At 55.3% G+C, this 16340-nt stretch overlaps 7 protein-coding genes across 7 annotated transcripts; 2 read left to right on the top strand and 5 right to left on the bottom strand.

Annotated features, from left to right (window-relative positions):
• Positions 1 to 801: 801 nt before the first annotated feature.
• HMPREF1541_05366 (uncharacterized protein) lies at positions 802 to 1708 on the bottom strand (the record flags this gene model as incomplete). The annotated part of the gene is made up of 2 exons (XM_008719706.1): positions 802 to 1391; positions 1489 to 1708. 2 exons carry the CDS (start codon positions 1706 to 1708, stop codon positions 802 to 804), a joined length of 810 nt encoding a protein of 269 aa, XP_008717928.1.
• A 540-nt stretch (positions 1709 to 2248) lies between these two features.
• HMPREF1541_05367 (uncharacterized protein) lies at positions 2249 to 3142 on the top strand (the record flags this gene model as incomplete). The annotated part of the gene is made up of 1 exon (XM_008719707.1): positions 2249 to 3142. The coding sequence occupies one exon, from the start codon at positions 2249 to 2251 to the stop codon at positions 3140 to 3142; it is 894 nt and encodes a 297-aa protein (XP_008717929.1).
• A 557-nt stretch (positions 3143 to 3699) lies between these two features.
• HMPREF1541_05368 (uncharacterized protein) lies at positions 3700 to 5288 on the bottom strand (the record flags this gene model as incomplete). Its single annotated transcript, XM_008719708.1, has 2 exons — positions 3700 to 4604; positions 4676 to 5288. 2 exons carry the CDS (start codon positions 5286 to 5288, stop codon positions 3700 to 3702), a joined length of 1518 nt encoding a protein of 505 aa, XP_008717930.1.
• A 634-nt stretch (positions 5289 to 5922) lies between these two features.
• HMPREF1541_05369 (uncharacterized protein) lies at positions 5923 to 7302 on the top strand (the record flags this gene model as incomplete). Its single annotated transcript, XM_008719709.1, has 1 exon — positions 5923 to 7302. One exon carries the CDS (start codon positions 5923 to 5925, stop codon positions 7300 to 7302), a length of 1380 nt encoding a protein of 459 aa, XP_008717931.1.
• A 53-nt stretch (positions 7303 to 7355) lies between these two features.
• On the bottom strand, positions 7356 to 9287 carry HMPREF1541_05370 (uncharacterized protein; the record flags this gene model as incomplete). The annotated part of the gene is made up of 2 exons (XM_008719710.1): positions 7356 to 9067; positions 9125 to 9287. 2 exons carry the CDS (start codon positions 9285 to 9287, stop codon positions 7356 to 7358), a joined length of 1875 nt encoding a protein of 624 aa, XP_008717932.1.
• A 713-nt stretch (positions 9288 to 10000) lies between these two features.
• HMPREF1541_05371 (uncharacterized protein) lies at positions 10001 to 13813 on the bottom strand (the record flags this gene model as incomplete). The annotated part of the gene is made up of 1 exon (XM_008719711.1): positions 10001 to 13813. The coding sequence occupies one exon, from the start codon at positions 13811 to 13813 to the stop codon at positions 10001 to 10003; it is 3813 nt and encodes a 1270-aa protein (XP_008717933.1).
• A 745-nt stretch (positions 13814 to 14558) lies between these two features.
• On the bottom strand, positions 14559 to 15761 carry HMPREF1541_05372 (uncharacterized protein; the record flags this gene model as incomplete). The annotated part of the gene is made up of 1 exon (XM_008719712.1): positions 14559 to 15761. The coding sequence occupies one exon, from the start codon at positions 15759 to 15761 to the stop codon at positions 14559 to 14561; it is 1203 nt and encodes a 400-aa protein (XP_008717934.1).
• Positions 15762 to 16340: the final 579 nt, after the last annotated feature.

The following is a 16340-nucleotide window of genomic DNA, read 5'->3' on the forward strand; positions in this document are numbered from 1 at the left end:
TTGGGGGGTACAATACGATTCTACCCTGCGCAAAACCAAAACAAAGTTGCAGATCGAATGCAGGCGAGCCCTCGCAAGTAATCATGTCATTGGCCGCGTCTTTCCCACATGAGACAAGACATATCTGAACTAATGACAGGAAGAATAGGTCGGTTTATCCTCAACGCAGACCGGGCCAACAACGCTAAGCATGCTACGTACGCTCGTACTCTCCCTTTCAGGATTTGTGATAAGCAATGGAAGCCAATGGCCGGGCGAAAAGGCTGTGAGCATTCGGGATCAACCGCGTGCCGATGTAGGAGAGCTCGACACCGACACTGTGGCTCCTCTAGCCATCAGCTGAGCTGTGCATGTTTAGTGACGACTCCGAGATTGCCTCGTCCCGCATATACTCTTCGCTGAATGGTGGATACATGGCATCGTGTCTGATTTGATGTTCACACTGGTCGTGTGGCCGAGGAATTCATCGAGTCAAGCCTAGCTCGAAAGATTCTTGTAAAGTTTGTTGTTGCTTATATCAGGATGGAAGACGCTATGCTATAAGTACAATAAGATTTGTAAAGTGAAGTAAGAGGCAACGCTTTTGTGGTAGCATCATAGACAAGGAACACCAACATCGTCTAAAAAAGGCCGACCTCCTCTGAGTCTAATGTGATCTGGCGTAGACATGACTCCCGGAATCCTCCCACGCTCGCCATACAACCCCATATATCATTACCGCCTCTTTTCTTCAATCTTATAGAACCATCGTTGAAATATGTACCTGTGCCAGGCTTCTCTCTGCAGTGGCAACGGATTATTTCATCCATTTGAGTATGATGAATTGTGATACTCGGTCAGCGTCGACCGCCACTCGGCCTTGACATAACCAATGTTGCGGACTCTTTTGGATGTGATGGACTCGACATGGTAACTGTCCTGCACGTTCACGTAGGCTTCTCCGAGACCGGGATCTTTGACCTCTGGGTGCACCTCTAGCGTGTGGTAGTTCGTCTCACTCACAGGCGGGGGCGCAGATGCCCATATCCGCAGCGGAACGGCGTACGTCTTCTTTTCCGGGGCTAGGTTTTCGCTGTTGTAGACCTTCAGACACTGAGCGGAGCCGTGCTTGTCAATGATGACGATGAAGGTGCATTTGTGGATTTCGTTGTCTGCGGGATTCCATAGCTGGAAGATTCTTCCAAGATGGAATTTCTTTGCATTGCCATAAATTTTGAAGTCTTTCATTTCGTCGTGGTCGTGGGTCGTGGCGTCATCGTTCGGGGCGTCAGTGTGTTTCACAGGTGTTTTCGGGTCAGCCATGATGGTCCCACCAGTTACGAGACACGGCTGGGTGGGGAGGCCGCCTCCGGAATGCAACGGGGATGGCGAAGAAGCAACTTGTGATGGGCCTAGATGCTTGTTAAATTGCCATCTGCTGCGGCGGGTCTCCAGAGCACGCCTCGGCTTCACCTTGAGAGAAGAGTGACAGAAAGGGCAGGCACTTACCATGATGGATTGCCGAGTAAGGCGCGCAGATCCAGTTGCCGTAGGGTGCGTTCTGGACGTAGAAGTTGATCGTGGCTCCTCCAGGGATTCTGACCAGGAGCCTATCTTGAATCCATAGCCACATCACAGCCAACAGCCCACGCTGGGCAGCCACATGCCCGGATGGCGAGTCTGCGCCGTCCTGCGAGCCGCTCTCCATTCCAACTCTCGCCACGGACATCGTACCAGCGCGACGAGGGTTCTGTGTGGATGACCTCGCATCTCGGGTTACACAGGATGGGGTAACAATGCGTCTGTTGTGTGACCTTGGCAGAGAGGTCGGGCCGTACCAATACGAGGTAAGCGCCCTGGTTGCGTCGCAGTCTGATGAGGCAAAAATCTGTGCGACCCTCCCTCCTCTGATGACAACACTCAATAGGTTGTGCAGGGCTCAAAATGGTAGCTGTCGCTCGACCGGTCTGCACGCAGTCAGCAGTGTTCTGTTGCCCGGCTCATATGGGATCGTCGGGCACAAGGTGTCCTGGGTCCTTCCTCGAAAGTCACGAGAACCTTCACGCGTTCTTCGGCAGACATTGTCCAGCCTACCTCAGTCTTTGCTACGAGATATCTTTGGTCGATTGTCCCAACCCCGTTCGATCGTCGGAACACATCGTATATGCCATGAAGGAACGGTGAAGTCCTCAAGAGCTTGGAAACCGCTTGCTCAGCCATTCAGCCGACTGTTACTCCTTCGATCACACCAACCCTGATAGCGGAAGAGATGGCCGAGTCAGCAGGCCTGGTGATTGGAGCCATGGCTCTGGCCACCATGTTCTCGACGTGCCTCGAGCTTGCCGAATATGTCACGCTTGGGAAAGAATACCCTACCGACCATACAGGGGCGTGCACCAGAATGGACCTGCTAAAGGCCCGTCTCTGGACATGGGGTCGGAATTTGAACATCCAAGAGCCCGACTGCGAATCATGGGCCCTGCGCGAAGGTTGGGCAGCAGAGAAGGAGGTGGTTGCGCGCAGCTTATCTCGCATAAAAGACATCCTTCAGCGAGCTGGGTCGCTCACCGAGAAATGCAAGCCTGGTCCCGAGACCTTCAGCATCCCATCAAGGCCGCTCATTGATAACGATTTCCCGCACTCGAGCGATTCCGTGCACCGAACTGACGACCGCGTCGTCAGCCGAAACAGCGTCGCGCTTCTCTGGCGTCGCACGGCTTGGGCGCTGCACTACAAGCGAAAGCTCGACACCGTCCTCGTCGAGCTAGAATTCCTCATCCACAATCTGGAGCAGGTAGTCGCGCGACTGGGACTGTGCAGCATGTCGACGCAGGAAGCTGGAGGTGGTGTTGGAGCTGCAAGGAGGAATGAGAACGTCACCCACACGGCCACATATAGCTATGGGAACGCCAAGCATGGCAAGTTCCTGACGGGACCAAACGTCGACGCCAAGCGTACCGGCAATAACAATAATCATGGGCATGCAATGACAACGACGACGACGACATCGGCCGACCACCGTTACGACGACACCTCTCAGTCCCTGTGGTTCAATACCGAGCACGATCAAGACTCCCGTGACAAATTCTTTTACGGCGGAAAGGCTGCTCCTCAGGCGACACCAGACGCACATGTAAGGAAATTGCGGTCGGCCGGTCGTTAGAACTTAGGCCTCGGTCACTGAGGCATCCGCAGAGCATTTATCGAGACGATACGCCAGGAAAGCACGGGGTTGACGAAGATTCAGAGCATGTGTTATCAATCCTTTGTTTGTACCTTTCTGCCCCTGGTTCAGGTGATGAGGCTGCGCAAGGCAGCAACTTTGGCACCCACACGCGCTGCGGTGACGTGAATCGAGGAATCATTCGCGGAGGATGCTACTGGTTTATCTTGGATATAGTCTTCAAGGGGGGGTGGGTTGGTTGGCGGGTAAGCTGAGCTTCTGGGAATAATAAGAACTGCTACGGGTTGCACGACCGAACGGTCCGTACAATGTGTGTTCTTGCAACGAAAAAGCGTAAGCGATTGATCTTTGCTTCGAACGTCAAAACGTCGTTCTCTTCGGACCACAATGGGAAGCCGAGACTGACGAAGGCTCGAGTAGCTGACAATCTATCTCTCCTTTGACAAGGCACTCGAGATCTGCGCTAGACTCTACGAGCACACCAGTCCCCGATGTCTTCCCCCTTCTGACATATGCTTCTCCCAAAAGAAGATAATCTAGATTTCGTATCTCCAGGGTTTCATCTGCTCGGGACTCGTCCCAACAGCATGCTCTTCGGCCGCCGCGCCGGTCCCATCATTACTGGCCGACGGTGGTGATGTCGGCAGCCGCGCAAGCTGGCGGTTCCCATGCCAGTAGAAGGCCATCAGGGCCGTGACAGCCAGCAGCGCCGCCGAATACAGACAAACGATGGCCAGGAAGCCGTTGGTGTAGTGGGGGGCATCGCTGGAGCGAAACAGTTGCTGACCGGCCAGGCCGCCGAGATTGCTGCCCATGACGGCGAGGGCGAGGCCGATGCTGCGCTGCTGCGGGGTGCGGCAGTTGCTGCTGAGCCAGGCGTCGTTGAGGCCCTGGGAGACGGCGTTGCCGCTGTTGAGGACCGTCAAGATGGCGTATTTCTTCCACTTGTCGGCCGAGAGGGGAAGGCCCCAGAGCACGCCGGCGAAGATGAGCGAGTAGGAGCCCGCAGCCAGGCACCAGAGCCCCCGGATCTGCGTGCGGTCCGACGCCCACGACACGAGCAGCGACAGCACAATGACGCCATAGTTGGAGACCGAGTTCAGCGCGTTGGCGCGGGAGGTGCTGAAGCCCAGCGACTTGATGATGCTGGGTGAGTACAGCTGCAGGCCGCCCTTGGGCGCCAGGGAGAGCACGTTGATGGCCAGATGGCCCCAGAGGCGCACGTCGGCGAGGGCTTTGGCGACGGCGGCGAGCGTGATCTTGTTGCCACTCGCCTCTTTGTATGGGTCGTCCAGGAAGATGCGTTGCTGCAGGATGTGGTTCTCGTGCGGCTTGAAAGGATTGAGGCGCGAGATGCGGGCCAGGCCTACGGTTCTAGCAGGGCTTTCCGGCAGGATCAGGATGAATGTCACCGCCACGGCCATCGTGATGCATCCTTCAACTGTGTTATGCGTTAGCGAGGGAGTTCGGGATTTTTGAGGCTGATGCTATGCTCGTGGGGGAGAATCATACTCAGGAACAGCCATTGCCAGCCGGAAAGACCATGCTTGCCGTGCATATCCAGGATGCCCGCCGCCATCAACGATCCCGTGCCCGCAGCAAAGTAATTGCCAACGTAAAAGACGGCCGTCCGTGTGGCCAGTTCTTTTCGCTTGTAGAACGAGGCCAGCACATACTGGCAGCCCGGTATATATCCCGCCTCAAACATACCGAGCAGAAACCGCGTGGCATGGAAGGACGCTTTCCCGCTGCAGAAGGCCTGGAACGTAGCGACCAGACCCCACGCGACGCAGAGGAACGAAATCCACCTGCTGGGCCCGACCCGCTGCAGGACGAGGTTCGACGGGATCTCGAAGGCCACGATGGCGGCGATCTGCAGTTGGTTGCCGGCGTTGATGTCGTCTTTGCTGACCCCGAGGTCTTCGGCGATGGTTCCGGAGAGTGCGTTGCCGATGTTGGAACGGTCGAGCTGGAGAACGAAGAAGCCGACGACCAGGAGTGGGAGCAGCCAGAAGTCAAGCCTGTCACAAAGGTTTAGAATACGTGGAATTGGAGCTGAAGGGAAGAGTTTTTCGCGTTGGGGCCTCACCGTCGCAGCAGCCTTTTCTCTTCGGCCTCTGTCCATGGCAGCAAAGTTTCACTGCGGACGCTCTCGGCGGGTTGGATGTCCTCCTTCGTCATCGCCTTGTCGGTTTGCATGTCGTGTCGCGCGACCTCAGAATGAGGCAAAGGTTCGCCGTCAGCGGGCAAGAGGAGGGGAGGCTGGGCGAGAAGACCCTTGTGGCGATGCACTGACCTGCAGCAGCATCTTCGCTGCCCCCCGGGTGGACTTTATCACGTCTTTAGAGTGCTCTGGCTTCGATCACGCGAGAGATAATCGGAGTCCACAGTATGGGGGACATCCAGGCCAAGACGGACTCCAACTCCGTCATGCATTAGGTGAACCGAATGGTTGCCGACAACGGGGTCGGCCACAGGCTCCTGCTCTAATCAGCGGCCTGCTTTGGAATGGATTGAATTCCGTCTTTCGGGGAGGCAAATGATCTTGTAGATAACAGGGTTTGCGTTGTCGCAATGTGGTGCCGAGAACTCTGTGCTTGCCTTCATAGAGATACTACCCAGATCCGCATATAGGTGGGCAAGAGAGGATATCAAAGGATTCATCGGCTTGGTCAGAAGTGATAAGAGCGACCGTCTCAGACCCACGAGGGTACAGCAACATCGCCGATAGACGAGAAGACACCGGACACCAAGGCAACATGTCTACCGACCCCAGCAAACCCAACATCGTGCTCATCTTGGCTGACAACCTCGGCTGGGGCGAGCTGGGATGCTACGGGGGAGGCAGGTTGCGCGGAGCGCCGACGCCTCGCATCGACGCATTTGCAAAGCAAGGACTGCTTCTGCACAACTTCAACGTGGAGAGCGACTGCGTGCCAACCCGCTCCGCGCTTATGAGCGGGCGCCACCCCATACGGACAGGCTGCCTGCAGTCGGTCCCGGCAGGGCTGCCCCAGGGCCTCAGTCGATCGGAGAAACTGCTCCCAGAGATACTGCGGGATGCCGGGTACACCAGCGCCCACCACGGCAAGTGGCATCTCGGCGATATTCCTGGTCGCTTCCCCTCGGATCGCGGCTTCGATGAATGGTACGGCATCCCCAGGACGACGGATGAGACCCAGTTCACATCTGCGCCGGGCTTTGATCCGGACGTGGCCGACATACCGTACATCATGCGAGGCAAGGCCGGGTCCCCTTCGGAAGATGTGTGCGTCTATGACTTGGCGCAACGGCGGCAGATCGATGCCACACTGGTCGACAAGTCCAGAGACTGGCTTGACAGAGTCGGTGCAGCAGGCAACCCCTTTTTCCTCTATCACCCCTTGGTCCACCTGCACTTCCCCACGCTGCCACACCCCGATTTCGACGGCTGCACCGGCCACGGTGAGTTTGCGGATTCCATGGTCGAAATGGACCACCGCGTCGGCCAAATTCTTGACCATCTCGACAGCCTCGACCCCGCCATCGTCAAGAACACGGTCGTCGTCTTCGCCTCCGACAACGGTCCCGAGTTCCGACCTCCCTATCGCGGCACCGCCGGTCCCTGGACCGGCACCTACCACACCGCCATGGAAGGCAGCCTCCGCGTCCCCTGCATCGTCCGCTGGGCCGGCCGCATCCCCGAAGCCACGACCTCCAACGCCATCGTGCACGTAACCGACCTTTTCAGCACCATCCTCGACATGGCGGGCTGCGCGTCGAATCTCCCCACGGACCGCGCCATCGACGGCATCTCCCAGCTGCCGTTCCTACTCGACCCGGCCCACACGAAGCCGCTGCGCCAGGGCTTCCTGTTCTACATCAAGCAAGAGCTGCGCGCCATCAAGTGGCGCGACTGGAAACTCCACTTCGTCTACGAGCCCAAGGTCAACCAGAGCAGCGGCCGGCTCGAAAGCCCTTACCTGTTCAACACGACCCGTGACCCCAAGGAGGAGTCGGATGTGCTGCCCTACAACACCTGGGTGTTGCAGCCCATGCTGAAAATGAGGGCCGCCTTTGAAGCGAGTATGAAAAGCGACCCCGATCTTCGAGAAGAGGTTGCACCTGGAGGAAATGGCGTACCCAGGCCCGCACTATAAGGTCTGTCGCGTGTAGACAGGCTGCAGCCGAAAACAACATAAGTGCTGGCTATCTAGTCTTGAAACGACTCGCTGAATCTAAACACGTCTTCGAACGCGTCCAGGTCGTGGTCGAGCTCGAACTGGCGAATCAGGTTAGCCCAATCATCCAAGTGATTGCCACTGTTGCCGTTGCCGTTGTTGCTGTCGTGTTGACCGGCGTCTTGCTTTTGTGATGTTTCGGGGATGCGCAGGCTCTGCCGTGGCAGATCCGCATCGACCTCGCCGTCACCCTCTCGCAGCTCGACGTTCTGCTGCGCACGTGCCTCCTCTGTGCATCTCTCTCCCCTGTCGCCCCAAATGAATTCTTCCAGCTTTCTTCTGGCTTCCGCCGCCAAACCCCAGCTCGGTGCCATGTCTCCAAGAAACCCGTACAGGGGCAGTTTGTAGCTGTCCAACTCCGCCCACTGGCCGTTGTGTCCATCTATTGAATTTTGCGACGCGTGTGCGGCGGCGGCTGTCATCTGCCCTCCGCTTTCCACCGCGATGGCGATTGCGATGAGGACCGCATGCACAAAAATCATGGGCGCCATCCGCAGCCCTCGATGTTGCGTCTTGAAGCGTGATATCAAGGACACCAGAGTCTGCGTCGAGTCGACGCAGATTTCGAGGACCTGTTCCGCCCAGTCGAGGTTTGCCAGGCGCTGTTTATTGCGGGCTGCCAGGAAGAGGAACGGTTTGTTTAGCGACAGGCGGGAGGCATGATAGATGGCGTGCAGGGACGCCACTCGAGGACTCAGCTCGTCGTGCACCAGACTGACTGGAACTAACGGCCGGAAACGAACCTCAGATGGGAGATTGTTGTGGAATGCTAGGAGGAGGGTGTTGAATTCGCTGACGGCCTTTGCCAGACCACCCTCGATGGCGCGAAAGTCGGGGCGGCTAGGCGCGAAGAAGCGCTTCATGATGGTGTGCAGGATCGACGAAAGGCGAATCAATTCGTTGAAGACCAGGCTGAAACGCGGAACTGCTGGGAGTGGCTCTAGAAGGGCTTCCAGGTTGTGTGCTTTGAGGAAATTGTTGAATATCGGAATCTGTGGTGCGGAAGCAGATATCTGGACGTTGGCATCCTCGTCGTACATGCTCAAAGGTCTGCCTAGGAAGAGAGAAAACAGCTTGTCGTTGGCGTAGCAGCCCCAGTACAAGCGGCGATGTGATTCTCGTTTGGCGAGTCTGTCAGATGAGAGGTCGACGGCATATCTGTCTGGATCGTGCTGTAAGCCAAGATCTTGCAAGATTCTGAGCGCCATGCCCGACAAGAGCCAGGCTTGCGATATATCATTATGTCCCATTGCATATGTCCCGAGACACAGCAGAGTCTGTACGCCGCATCTGGTGGGCGAGGATAATACCTCGGCCATCACGCGATCAAGAGATCTGGTATAGAAATGTTTGGCTTTGGCACGAACATGCTCGTCTTCCGAGCTAGAAGCCCCAATGGCGGAGATTGCGTTCACAAGGGACGGAGTACAAGATCCCCATACAAGGTCGGTGTTCCCTTGGGCCCACCAATGGTTGAAGTCGGTGATAAAGGTTTCTCGCTGGATGAACATATGTGTCGAATATTGGTAACGAAAGAACAGGGCTATGCAGCTGGGAATGATGGAGAACGAATTCATGGTCGTCGCGCACGCGCTGCTCGTAGATGTCGCGACGACGCCCCTCGAATCGTCTGGACGCATGACATGGGTAAAGATGCTCGTTGGCCCATATTTTGCTGAACCGTCTAGACGAATGCAGTCAGCTTAGGGCACATTAGGAACCAGACAGCAGCACTGCCTACCTTGCTGAGTTCCCATGAAAGGCTCGAGAAGATCCGGTTCCGTCCCAGTCGACAATGGTCCTGCGACGCCCGACTCGAGCGCAGATAGATGCTGAAAGCCCTCAACCAAGGCCGTGGAGGCCACGACATCTTCCCCCGGCCCAACCCCACGCATCCTCGCCATCATAGTCTCCAGCAGCGCGATCCTGCGCTCCAGCGCGTCGGTATACGCACGCGTGACCGGCGCACGTTTCTTGTCGTGGTCGCGGAAATCGCAGCGCACGCCTGCCAAGGAGCAATTGCTGCATGGGTCCTCGCGAGAACATTTGATCTGGAGAAGACACGATGAGCATAGTATACACCCAAGAGAAGATGCGTGAGCGTCCTCATCGTCAGATGCGTCTTACTTTACGCTGCTGACAGCGTTTGCAGCTTCACATTGGCAACGTCAACTTTCGTCCGATGCAACCAGGGGGAACAATGCTCACGAAATGCGCTTCGATAGGTTTGACATCCCGCCTTGTGCAACAAAGCGGGGGCGGCACCCGTTCGAGTGAGAGGCGTTCGGCGCAGGTATGTGACGCCTTGCAAGATTTTAGTCATGTAAGATCCAAGTTGAAGCGATAATTTAGCTGCCAGCATTCGCCATCAACAGGAGGGAGGACGACGAGGTCCCTTTATATTTACTGAACCACGGAAAGGAGAGCCCGGAGCAGGCCGCCTTGGCAGCTTAACGTCGACTGTTCAGGGTAATCTGCGATCAACCACTCGAGATGATGGAATCCGTGAGTACGGCAATGCGGGCAACCAAGCTTCAACATGTTTAGAGAGTAGCTTCCAGCCAGCTTCAATATCTTCTTGTAGTTTTACCCTACTACTTATTGGCTTCACGCCTCCCTAATACTCATCGTCATCTTCTTCGTCATCTCCGCTCAAGAGGCCCCTGTACCTCGATCTCCTCCCCAAATCCTCCTGCAGCCCTCCCTCGCCTTCACTCCCGACATAGCCTTCGTTGCCACCACACCAGCTCAGCGCCACCGGCAGCCAAATCAGTGCGTGGGTGCTCGCCAAGATCACGAGCGCCAGCCAGATCCTGAAGTAGTACACCTCGAAGATCTTGCTTCTCGTGAATGCTAGGACAGCGACGCCCAGGAACTTGGTGATGGTAATGCCGCTTAAGACGCTGCCACCCACGTTCACCAATGCAGCCCACGCGCGGAGGTCCTTGCCGCGGAACTTGCCACGGCCTCGCTCGAGGATGGGCCTACTGGGGAACATGAAAGCTCGTGCGATATGTGCACAGAACTCGACGCCAATACCCACACATATGACCAGGTTGACCAGGCTGACCGCATTCAGCGATACTTGCGCTATGGCCATGACACCAATGATATCGACAAGGATCATGATAACCGTGACCGCAACAACGCCGCCAGTGAGCAGGCTGCCAAGCAATAGCGACGAGAGAACGAAAATGATCGCAACGGCAACACAAAGCAGCGTGGCGGTGAGTCGCACGATGGAGGAGTATTGGTCGAAGAAGATATAGTGCTTGCTGTACGGGAAGACGTCGATGTCTTGCTCTGACGAGATCTCGCGCGCAATGCGCCGAGCTGCGGCATACGAGTTTATAAGATCCTCTTGCGAATGGAGAGGTGTGTGGAAGGTGCGGAAGTGGGAGGCCGGGATATTGGTGTGATTGGTGTCGATAACGACTGCATTGGAATACGCAGCCTGACCACCAAGCGGACAGTCCTCGTTGGTAGGAAACTTGATCCAGCGTGAAGCATATTCGACAAAATCGTGCCCTTCCGGCATACCCTTGAGAGTAATATCCCATTCTCCGTCTGCGAGACAAGGACTGCCATCCGACTTGGTGCAACAGTTTTCGTTGTTCGGGTTGAGCCAGTAGAAGAAATCATCAATCCATGATGCAGTTGCGGAGTTGATGTACGAGACATCTGGGCGCTTGGATTCCTGTTCCAGGATCAAAGCAAGAGAGAAGTCCTGGCAGGTAGTAAACTGACTGCAAACTTGCTGCTGGTGGACTCGCTCCGTGATGTTGAGATCTCGTGTAACAAAGTAGACGGGCGGACCCTGGCCAAAGTAATCATAGAGGTCGTTGAAATAGTTGATCAGGTAAGAATCGGAAGGAATCGCAATTCGCTGATCGAGGCCAAGAGCAACCTCTGGGATGAGTGCGATCCCAGCGGCAAACATCGAAACGAAGACTGCAACAACGACTGTCTTGACCCGATTGTCCAACAGCTTGACCGCATACCAGCGGCGGATGAACCGTTGCAGTGAGCCTTCCTCTTCGGTGCCGAACAGGTAGCCGCCGGGCATATTAACGGCGTTTGCCCTCTTGACCGTAATGCACGGGAAGCAATCCGCACGCAAGCTTTCTACACGACGCTGGTTAAGGGCCAGGATCGAGATGAACATTGTGACTTGCAGGAGAGCATTGATGAAAACGGCGCCAGCAGCGTAGGCAGCAAAGTTCTTCACTGCAGGCATGCCCACAAAAGCACCCATTGCGAAAGCGATGGTCTCGGTCGAGGCCGAGAGTAAGATGCTAGGACCCATTCTCCCCAGTGCTTTGGCGACCCGGTCATGGATTTCTTCGTCTGGGTGACTGATATTGACTCGCTCAAACTCGTGGACAATCAAGAAGATATTGTCAACGCCAACGGCAAGAACAAGGAAGGGGATGACCTCGGCGATGATCAGAGTCACCTTAATGCCCGCGGCTGAGAACAACCCGACCGAGCCAGACACAGACATCAAAACGATGACGATGCCGACAACACCGAGAGTGAACTTGGACTGCACTAGCGCGTTGGAAGGGTTGCTGATCAGGTTACGAAGTGTAATTGCACCAGAGCCGAGCGCCAAAGACGCATAGATGAACATCACCACGTAGCTGATGGCAACGATTTTGGCGTCGGTGTTTGTGGACTTGTTCAGCTCTTCTTCCAGACTGCGCTCGGTGTTGAAGGACAGGCGTAAGCCGTGGGCAGCGGCGTCCTGCTTATAGATCAACAGCTCGTGCTTCAACGACTCTTCCCATTCTTGAGCTGCCAATTCGGCCTTGGTACCTGGCTCGGCGTTGTTGACTACCCAAGTCACCGTCAAGGCCTTTGCATGAGTGATATTCTCGATACTGTCCCAGCCACCAAGAATTCTGCCTGGTAGGAGAGGATCCATGAACGGAGGGAGACATTCAAGAGAACCAGGCGAATCGGCACATTGCTGAATGGTCTCTTTCCAGTTGTCGTCCAGACCATTTTGGAAATAACCGCTGACTGATTGGACGACACAGGCATCTCCAGTGGGGTTAAAGCAGACGTCCTTCAAAGCCAAGCCGTGCTCGGGGGTCATGAGCTTTGATATTCTTTCCTCAAAGCCGAATAGCCACTCAAGGTTCGCCTGGCTGAGCACCTCTCCACCATCTGTATCATTGACAAGAAATAGCTGTTCTGTCCGATAGAAGGGACCGAAATTGGCATCGAAGAACTCCTTCTCTTGCGCCGCATCCGAATCGGGGCTAACCCACAGACGGACTGGGTCGCGCTCGACCTCGAAACGTAGCCAGCCCAGACTCAGAAGCCCAATTACAAGTATATTGGTGCCGATAGTCAATGCTGGGAAGCGAGCACAGAAAGAACCCAGCTTGCTGAAAGCACGATCGAAAACGTGATTGAGGTAGTAGTTGCGGTATGGTCGGTCCAGGACGCCCGCATTCAGGACATATGGATCCTCGTCTTCGTCATCACTGGGTGCGGCGTCATGTAGCAGCCGCATTCGCTCGGTTTCCTTCTTCTTGTGGTTTGCCCACGCAACATGGCCAACAATGGCGGTGACTAGCAGGATCAAACATGCCGCGTAGATGATCATGACGGCGAATGACAGGCACGGCACCTTACCAACATGGCAGTATTCGACGTCTTTCACCTCAGACAGAGTCGGACAAACAGCCGGGCAGTCCACGCAACTGCATCTGAAATTTGGATCGCTGTCGTTGCAGGCATGTGGGTGGATATCGAGAGGTCGCATATCCTTGTCCCCATGTTTCGGTTCTTCCAGGAAGTTGATCTGGAACGGGCTGCCCAGTAACTTCTTGTCGCCCAAAAACTTTAGAAACTGTGTGTAGTTCTTCGCGCCGCCGCCAATGAAACTCATGGCTTTGCCACCACTAGCGCCGTTCTTGACCTCTTTGCAGCTGTCGTAGAATCCGCTCTGATACTCCTCTGACCACGTATTGTCCAGCTCGGTGACAATCTGCTTGCCGGCCGAGGTTTCATCAGTCTGGGTAACATTGACGAAGAGAGACTGATCTGGGGAGCACGTGAATGTGCAAAAGAGATTGAAGAAGTTGTCTTTGCAAGCTGGGCAGGATGCGATAATGCCCTCTGCTCTTTTCAAATTGGACCTCAATGCATCGACCTGTTCGGCATTGCAACAAACATCTGTGTCATTCCATTTCGATCCGCACAAGTCGACCAGCGAGTCGCGCAGTTCGTCTGAAGGGGAGGTAGCTTTGCCGTTGTCGGGGCAAGGAAGATCAGCACCGAACCATCCTTGCTTGCCGCAGTGCCCACGAATGGCACAGCGACCGGCCTCGTGTATTTCCGTTGGCGGAGATGCTGCTGCTGCTGCAAGTTGCGCAGACAGCGCAAGCGCAATTGTCGCAAGAGAAGTGAGAATCATGTAGGGCGGTCATGCAAACATTGGGCGAGGATGCAGTTGTAACGCCAAATGAAGTCCAGTGCACTTGGTCGTCGGTGGCAAGGAGAGGATAGCCGAGGGATTCTACAAGATGCAAACAAATTGAATTTGGCAAAACAGCAGCAGGCACCCGCGTCGTGTTCGAATGGTCATGGAGCTGCATCCTGGCTGGTGGCCGGCAACGGCGTCACGATCCGCACCACGTCACTCGCCTCGGCACTGTTTCGCGCCAACTCTACGGTGGCGTGCTGTGCTCATAGGCCTCACCACCACCACTACCAACGCCTGACCGGCACATGGTCCATTAAGTCGACGCTGATGCCAGAGTACGGAGTATGAAATTCTGAACGAGGTCTGTCTCAAGTAGGAAGAGCTTCGTAGCTGGGTAGATGAGGTGCCTTATCTCGGCGTCTTGTTCCTGGTCTCGCGATACTACATCAAAGTATATAAGTCCGGTCTCTAACAATCCTGCCTTGTCTTACAGGAGATGACTTATCATATCTCATCCTTCCTGTCATGATCCCAATATGCATGGGTTGCCTCGCGCTTTACGCTGGTATGCCAGTCCATGCCCCAAACCGAGTTCGGACGTCCAACAGATCGTGGGATAGTCAATAAAAGTCAAGTTCCAACGCCACCGCTATGATTCACGAAGCAACGCTTGCCAATGCCAAATTAAATCTCAGATGGAAGGTGTGTTGTGCTCCGTCTCCCATGGCCATATTCTTCAGCCAATGCTCAACCCTCCATTAGTGTTCAGGCCACCGCCGACCCACAAGCCACCGGCCCAGATCCATTCGCCAATTTTGGGTTTCTGACCCATCTCGACCTGCTTGACTAGCTCCCTCACGCCGGCAAATGTCCTGGAGTTCAGATTGCCCTCATTGCTGTTGTGGTCTCGCGGTGGAACCACCGTACGTCCGACGGGTGTGATGCTGTTGACGCGATCCACAGCCTGGACCGTGGGCCCCTCGTCAAAGAAGTCCACCAGAATAAATGTGGGTGCCTGGTTGCCGTATTCGCTTGTACAGGTTTCGAGAGCGAGGCCCAGCATACCAACCTGAGTTGTGTTAGGACTGTTGGTAGTCGTGATGTTGTCAATATCGGGACTCTGGATGTTTAAGAATTCGCTCTCCTTGTAAAGGAAGTGGTTCATTAGCGGCATCTTGTTCTGGCTCAGAGCCAGCTGCGTGTTGTTCTGTACACTGGTGGGACGGTGTGGTTCGCAGCTGAAGTCGGACATTTTAACATTCTCGAAATCGTTTTCGAAAATGAAGGTGAACTCGTCCATCAGGTAGGTCATGGAATCCGGGATAGTGCTCGGTTGAATAGAAGCGACAAAGGTCATCAGACGTTTGTTGGCAGTGATGAGGTCATTGAGGGTAGGCCAGGACGCAGGCGCGGCTGACTTGGATGCTGGAACGTAGGCATACTCGGTCAGGTTGGCGGCAGTGAAGTGCTCGTTGAGTTCCTGGGCGGTAAAATCGTCGGAGTTGACCAGGAGAATGGTGACAACGTCACGAGGGTGTCTATCCAACCACTCCTTGATCGACATCAGCCAGGTGGAGAGGATTCCGGCATCGAGTAGATCGCAGGACGAGTGACACAGATGGATGTTGCCATTAGACTTATGTACTTGAGCAGACAGTAAGCGAACGCCAGCATCCAATTGTATGGTCGAGTTGTAGAACTGGTTGCCTGCCACGGAGAAGCCGGTAGAGGCGTCACGAAGGAAGGGCGAGTCATGCGCTCCGAGATGTGTTATTGAGTCGTAAGTTTTTGAGCAGAGGTCTGGAGAGTTATTACATGCTGTTGAGTCTGAGCCCGATGTCTGTGGCGTTGACGTGGAAGTGTCGGTGCTCTGGCGGGGTAGGATGGCGGCGGAGGAGAGGGTGAGAAGTGTGGCGAGCGCGGGGAGGAGGAACACCATGGTGTCGTCGGCGGGAGTATTGGAAGGTCTGGGCTGAGCAGTCCAAGGTTGTTCTGGTGTATTCTCAAGGCCAAAGCGCCGGCAACGCAACGCAGCAAAGAAGTCAGTACAAAGCAACGAGCGATCGATTGTGGACAGGAGTCAAAGAGCGATAACAGAAGCACAGCTCCTTTCACGCAGCCGTTAGGGTATCAATGAAATGGACAAGGAGAGGGAAATGCTTGAGATGAACTGCACCAGGCAGCTGAGCATGTCTCTGAAGTCGGAAACGCCATATGCTCGACCCCCTCGACGACCAACAAGGGAGGCGCAGTCGTGCATTTTGGCGGAGTCGCAAACACCCGTTGTCCTGTTACACGCAAAACTCTTCAGCCTCCCCTGATTTATGGAACACGAAGGCAACTCCGATTGGCCGGTGCTCCGCCCAAGAGTCTCGTGGGCCCAGGAGTTTCATTCTGGGGGTCGATCTCGTGTCCCAGTCAACCTATTTTGGTGAGCGAATGAGCGGGTCGAAACGTCTGAACGAGTTGGAGTGTTTCAGCGCCCCCAAGCACAGACTATTAGGCGGCCACGCAAGCG

This window comes from Cyphellophora europaea, assembly GCF_000365145.1.
Source record: "Cyphellophora europaea CBS 101466 unplaced genomic scaffold supercont1.5, whole genome shotgun sequence".
In the NCBI taxonomy this organism is placed as follows: Eukaryota; Fungi; Ascomycota; class Eurotiomycetes; order Chaetothyriales; family Cyphellophoraceae; genus Cyphellophora; species Cyphellophora europaea.